The 7,072-nt window shown below is 40.3% G+C and overlaps 2 protein-coding genes across 2 annotated transcripts; one reads left to right on the top strand and one right to left on the bottom strand.

The window, feature by feature from the left end:
• Positions 1–2,133: 2,133 nt before the first annotated feature.
• Positions 2,134–3,209, bottom strand: LOC129594940 (uncharacterized). The gene has a single exon (XM_055491804.1). It carries the CDS (start codon positions 3,154–3,156, stop codon positions 2,167–2,169), a length of 990 nt encoding a protein of 329 aa, XP_055347779.1. The 5' UTR covers positions 3,157–3,209; the 3' UTR covers positions 2,134–2,166.
• Positions 3,210–4,483: 1,274 nt separating this feature from the next.
• Positions 4,484–6,270, top strand: LOC129594939 (beta-1,4-galactosyltransferase 4-like). Its single transcript, XM_055491803.1, has 4 exons — positions 4,484–4,912; positions 5,380–5,478; positions 5,573–5,830; positions 5,903–6,270. The coding sequence occupies exons 1-4, from the start codon at positions 4,489–4,491 to the stop codon at positions 6,211–6,213; spliced, it is 1,092 nt and encodes a 363-aa protein (XP_055347778.1). The 5' UTR covers positions 4,484–4,488; the 3' UTR covers positions 6,214–6,270.
• Positions 6,271–7,072: the final 802 nt, after the last annotated feature.

Consider the following 7,072-nt stretch of genomic DNA (forward strand, 5'->3'; position numbering starts at 1 on the left):
CCAAGCTCCACGTGAGACCGAGACTTGTCCGCAGAAGCTGCAGGGTGTGATAACCAGCCGACAAATCTTTGGCGCTGCAATACAACGCCGTGGTTAAGCCAAGCCAATTTTTGTATCATAGCGCCACACCTGCTCTAGTAATAAGCAGTTGCAATTATTTCTGCGCATTGTGTTGTTATAGGCTTGGCATCCTTAAAAAACCCGCAACCCTTTTTTGGCAGGAAGTTGTTAAGCTGCTGAGATGTCGGTAGACCCGGATTTAGCTTTTCATACACTAAACCTCCACGAAAATTGTGTAAACTGTTAACATTACAGTAACTTTCAGTAGTATTACAGATACATACATCGGGCATTCAGACAAAGGCTGTGAAGTGATGCTGCGCAGAATCTGTAGTTACGAGTACTTTACATGCTGATGCGCTAAATCATAATACCTCTCGTAGGTTGCAGTGGAATTTTGGCTCTTGTTGGATATGTCCAGATAGTCCGCTGATGCCAGGAACTGCCATTGAATAAGTGCAATCCTTTCAATACGAAGGTAAACCTTGGTTGTTTGGCTTTCGGCCAGCGTTACGCTTGCGACGGTAAATGGGCTACGAGGAAGTCTCACGTTTAAGGTCACTTCAAGGCCTGGTTGGAAATCGATATTCTCAGCCGCGTATACGGACGCACCAGTAAGACGGGACGCAGCGTCTAATTTGACCGAAGTATTTAAAACAAGTTCATTATTATTAAGTTGCACATTTTCCATAGCAAGATGGACCGAAGTCATTGGTAGGGTGGCACCAAGGACTGTCCACTTGCCAGCCTCAAGAACCCGTCCATTGAAATCTTCCCGGAATATTTCGCTGCTACAGCCTGTTACCGTACAGATGCAGAACAACAGTACAAAGAACACCAGCATGATTACTGTTTCTTAACAAAAACCTCTCCTACAGTTATGTACATCGCAGCAGATGGAGTAAGGAGCAAGTCTGTTAGCATGTGCATGTCATGCCATTTCGCATGATGTACGCGAACAATATTACATTTCCGGTGTGTTTATTCCTTTTATTGCATTATATTTGATCAGTGGTGTAATAAATGCATTCCCTGAGCGATAAGAGCATAATTTTCTTCAACCTTTAACATCGAAGCAATCTACCCGACAGTACTCTGCAGTTGTACGAGTACATTAGCAGCGTGCATCATTATTTATAGCACTTTTATCGTCCGTAAAGGATTAAACATGTCTAATCCAGCATATGCAACAATCTGACTCTGTGATTACTATAATCGATGTGCAAGACCTTTGCTTCTTTGTAAAATACGGGGGCTTTTTTGGTTATAAAGCGTGTTTGCAAGACAACAATCATGTGGAATGAGCTACTCTAGTACTACAACGGAAATTAGTTAGAATTTCTAAAGCGCTTGCACGTAGGTAACTACGCCAAAACCGCAGACTGACCCAGAACATAATCAAAGCTCTGCTGGGCTTAACAGTAGCTCTACCTAATAATATCGGAGCCCACTCCACAAAACATTTGGAGACCGATGGAAGTACAGAGTAGAGTACGAAAGGATGGATGGAAGTAGTGTATAACAGTATAAGTAGGCCGTACATCCATGACAGTTTTTCCATCCTCTTCTTATATTGAATTTAGGGTAAAATGTTTTTAGGGTACCATGACATTACAGTCCTCGCAGAAGCTACTAGTACATATTACTCTCTGGACGCAGAAATTCCCTCATATACTTCACGAACATAGTCAAGTTCATTCTAGGCCACGCTCTAGCAAGGGAGAATCGAAAGATCTGAAACGGGATCTTCACCCGTAAACCACGTATGATTATCGCTCGTCTTCAGCAGCCGAAGCGCGTGGTATTCCGTCGCTAAATCCTTACATCTGCAATATCGCTCTGAATTCTAGAGTAGTGTTCGAAGTTTTGTTCGAACATATTTGCATGCCAGTTGCGGCTTCGATCCAGCATTGCAATTGTTCCAGAAAAGCAAACCATTAATTTTGTTAATGTGCTCGGCCTTCTGACAAAATCATTTTATGAAAATTGTCGCATTGTCGCGTTTTGTGACATTACTACACTTTTGCTGCAACCATTAAAGTTTTTTTAATTTTGATATCTCTCAGGTTTTTCATAGGATCCAAGTGGTTAACAATATTGTTTCAACTAGCTGAAATAATACTGCAGATAAAACCAAGGATTGCCAGTGCCGTTAAAGTACGATTCGGGCCGGACAAGCTGAACATTGTTCCACGACCGCACGACCACCGCATTCATGAGGTTCTGCTCTTTCCCGCCGTTCAAGCCCAGCTTGAAAAACAGCACCTGCATATTGTAATAATTGCGAATCCAAATTGCCCACGCTTCTTTGTGTCCGGCGACAATCCCCCCACCCACATGATCGGCAAAAGTATTCCCATTCCGTAAGGTCAGCCAAAAGGACCCATTCCCTCTCTCGTCTTCGTTATACGGACTCATCAAGTTAAAGGTCAGCTTGGAATGATCCTGTAATTTATTCCGCACGACGTCGACATTCGGAAAAGTTTTTAGTAAATGCGCTAAATTTGTGTCTCGAAACGATCCAATATCGCACCATAGAAAATACTCCGAATTGAAGGCATTTTCTTCGATGGCCTCCTGTACGAACCGCCACTTTTGATTCCACACCACGTAGACTTCCGGTGTGTGGTACCATTCCGGATCAATGGATTTGATGTAATTCCATTTGTCCATTTTCGCATATTCCGCTAACTCATCGAATTCTCTTACAATGAATCTGCTCCGATCGGTATAATTACTCCGCATATGTCTCAATTTCGGATACATATTTCTTGTTGTATAAATGTATAAATGGCAAGGAATAATCGAGAGGAAGTTGTTAATCCATTCTAAATATTCCGAGTGATTGTGCTTCGAAGGAACCGGATAATAAGCCGTTACAACGGTCACGATATTCGATGTATAATTCGGTTTGTCGGAGAGAATTTTGAAATGGATGGTTTCTCTGTTTTCCGGGACAGAATATCTCCAAAACGATTCCGTATTAATTAAAATAAACGCGCTGGAAACCGCTGTGATAATAATGATCATAACCGCAATATTCCTATATGAAATTATTTCTGGGCAAATTTTTGTTTTTGCGTAGCGCATACTCATGGTAACAGGAAACACAAACACAAAGAAAACTTAATCTATATTAGCGCACATCCATTTTTGAAAAACGGACGGAAACAAACTACCTTGGTGTCTTTACGATCGATTGCAGTGTGATTGTTCTTCTTAACCGGATGCGCGCAGAGCTGCCGTATCGGTACTCTTATTACATATTTAATGTGCTAGACAGACCGCCTGTTAGTACGTTGACCGGTGTGATCGTTCTTTGTCGGGAAAATGGTTATACTAGATATCCAGCCGGAACGAGTTACGTAATTACAGGTATCGCATGTTTGTGTTTGTTTGTTGCGGTATGGAAGTGTAATGCTTCGATCGCAATTAAGGACAATGCGAATGACAAATTACAAGATCGTTTATTATGATATTAGTATTATCGTTTATTGATACCCAACTTTTGATTGAATGACATACTCTGTAGTACGTACATAAATGATAAACGAACACGGAAACGCGTCATTCTAGCATAACATACTTACTACAGAACTTTAAGGGCTTTCTTGCAGTGTACTTTTGCATATAGAATGATCTAACTGTACATGTATTGTTCCTGTATGTGATTTTTATTTTAGTTTTAGGTAGTTTTCTTGAGTACGTATGTATATCTGTACTGATAATACCAAAAATGTTTACGTAAATTAGGGTTGCACACTGTACAGATATTGATGCAGCATCAATAATAAAACGAAAAAACTAGAAGCCAGCAACATTCAAGTTTTCGCTAACAAAGGTCACCAAAGATACAAGCATACTTGTTGATTATTGTTCTTACTGGCTATTGATTACAGGTTTTGATGTACACCACATGAATAACTTCCGGCTGACACTAACCGACAACTGCTTTTACAGCAAAAATGTGCGATGGTGTGTGTACTCGTATTACGAAGATGCAGAGTGCACTGCATATAATATTATATTGATATGAGTACAAATACTGCTGCTTACGATCAACATACGGAAGTTATATACAATTAACTACGAAAAATTTCTTGTCCATAATTTTGATATGGCTTATTGATCCAGACGCCGATAATAAATCAATGATTTACTCAACCTAAGAATTAACTTGTCGAGACTTTCCAATCTTTTTCAGTACCTGATAAACCGGAATACTGCGCTGGAAACGCTGCTGTGTGATTCTGTCCTGCGCATTTTCATGCGGGCAGTTGCTTTGTGGCTTCCGGCATCAATACTGCAATTCAATGTTCACCAGAATTCTCCACAACTTCGGATAATACGTGATAACTGACAGATTGGTGTAAAATTTTGATTTGAGCTTTTCCATTTCTTGAACAAAAATAAATCAGTTTACTGGAAATGTTTCGGGAAACTTGCCTACCGCTTGCGATCAGAATAATTCGTACAATAATTATTTGCGCTTTATTCTTCAGTGGCACATATTTATTGATAACGCTATCACCTCCCGGGAAAAATAATGCAGAATTTATTGCGTCGGAATCTAACATTTTTCAGCAATTAGTTAAGCCGGACAATGACCGGATCAAGTTTTTTGACACTGTTCCCTCGATATCGTCCGACGGAAAAATATTGTGTGCAACATTTCCGCCAACTTTAATCGGTTGGCAGAATATGGCACCATTAATATTTCCCGCACCGGAAGGACACATTTCCTTCATGAATCCCCGTGTACGTTCCGGTGGGCAGTGCAAACCGGAAGACTGCCAAGCCAAACAGAAAGTGGCCATTATTGTGCCTTATCGCAATCGCACGGACCACCTGTGTAAGTATTTTATTTAACATAAAAGTTGAATTTTCTTTTAAAACTCTCTCGTTTCTTGTGCCTGCTGGCATAAACGTGTTATAATAATTATAAAGACTATTTTGAAAAAAAGCAGATTACACATGCGTGAGCAAATGTGTGTGAAAAATAGGCTAACTGCATGGCTTCCAGCCCAATGCAAACCCGTTTATACTGTAGAAAATTTTGGATGGGAATAAATTTTCGGTTTTTTGCTTGGTTAAAATCAAAAGGGTAAGGATCAGTTCATTTCCATAATAATCAGAGGATATATATGCCGGGTAAATCTCTGTGGAAAAAAAGGCACGGATTTCTAGGGCAATATAAACCCATGCATCGGTAACGAATTATGGTAGTGCGTATTTCGTATGTGCTTGTTATGTAAAGTCAAAATGGTAAAATCAAGTTTTTTTTTAATAATAAGAGATTTTGCATGTCGGTCTTTGTAGTTATCTTTCTGCGGAATATACATCCATTTTTACAACGCCAGCAACAAGATTACAGAATATTCGTCGTAGAACAAAGCGGCCAGTTGCCATTTAACCGAGGTACTCGTATATATGATAATCACATCGAGTATGTATGTGATTTGGTTAATATTAGGTAACAGTTTAATAGAAAATGCTGTTTCGAATTCCTTAGGGAAGTTGTTGAATGCTGGTTTCGTTGAAGCATGTAAACCCTCGGCGTTTGACTGCGTCGTATTCCATGATATTGATAGTCTACCGGAAAATGACCACAATTTTTATACCTGCACGCAGCAGCCGACGTTGTTAGCGGTGGCGGTTAGCAAGGAGAACTACAAACTGAAACACTGGAATTTCTTCAGCACTGCGATATCTATCAAACAGGAGCAGTTTTCCGCTGTCAACGGATACCCAAATCTATATTGGGGGTGGGGTAAACACTGGCAAACGACGTTTCAGTTTAAATTTTTGTCATAAGCAATTCTTTCGTATCGTGTGTGTATAGGTTCGGAAGATGATGACCTTTCGGAACGTGTTCGCCACCGGTACGGCCGCATACTCCGCCGACCGAAGGATATCGGCCGTTACACGTCGGTGCAGCACAACGCTGACACGCTGAATCCGAAGAACGCGCTGAACTACCACATGGCGAAGAGTGCACTGCTGCGCGCCGGCGAAGATGGTCTGAACAGTCTCCGTTATCGCGTTCTAAGGAAAGAGGAACGGCCGTTGTATACGTGGATTCTCGTGGATATCGGGCAGCCACCACGACTGGTCCGTGTGGACGAAAATATTTTGGGATATCTCAAAGAGTGACCTTGGTAGCGAAACTGAACTGAAACACCTCACTGAAAATGACAAATTAATCACAAACGTCGGCATATGCATATGAAGTTATAGACTTACCTAATCGTTTTCTGTGCATAATTTATTGTCGTTTAGTTCTACCGCTAAATTATGCGCTGGTAGAAGTACTTACGATTATTATCGTATGGTATAAATACAGTACTATCTGTGCAGAGTATATAATTATACACAATACAAAGTTACATTGATTAATAATTTCTATATGCGAGTAATTATGTTCCTGTATAGAATATGCGTACACGAGTTCGTAGTTATTATGTACGAGTATAGCTGATGGTCGATTTTTCCCAAAAAATGCGCAATTGATCCAAACCGTGAGCGGACCGGAAGTGACTACTGCATCTATTGTCAACTGGCAACTGCAGTATTCGTTGGTTTTTCCAGTTTGTTGTTGTTAAAAATTCTTGTCGTTTTTGTTGTATTTAGTTATTTTATTGGAGTTTTTATCACGCTTAAGTGATCAAGTAAACGATATGGCGTTCAGAATTATATTTTATTGTTAGAACTTGAAGTACCTCTTAGAAAGAATGCTGTCTTCGAAAACTTGTTACTGGTCACCTGTACTTTTTGCAGTTCAAATCAACGAGTTCTTAACTCGCGGTCAGGTTCCTTTATAAATTTAGACCTTCAATATTTTTGTCTTGATAAAAACTTGTTTGGCAGTCATCGCACGCGTCTTTTGGCCATAAATGGTGTAAAGCGTCGATTATGTGCCTTATTTTTCTGTTCGTAAAATGTTCCACAATCGGCTTCTCTGAGGTATGGCCATGGAGGTATGTGTCCTCATCTTTTCTGACGAAGCTCTTAT

The sequence above is a fragment of the Paramacrobiotus metropolitanus genome, unplaced genomic scaffold (genome assembly GCF_019649055.1).
Source record: "Paramacrobiotus metropolitanus isolate TYO unplaced genomic scaffold, Prichtersi_v1.0 Parri_scaffold0000072, whole genome shotgun sequence".
NCBI lineage: Eukaryota > Metazoa > Tardigrada > Eutardigrada > Parachela > Macrobiotidae > Paramacrobiotus > Paramacrobiotus metropolitanus.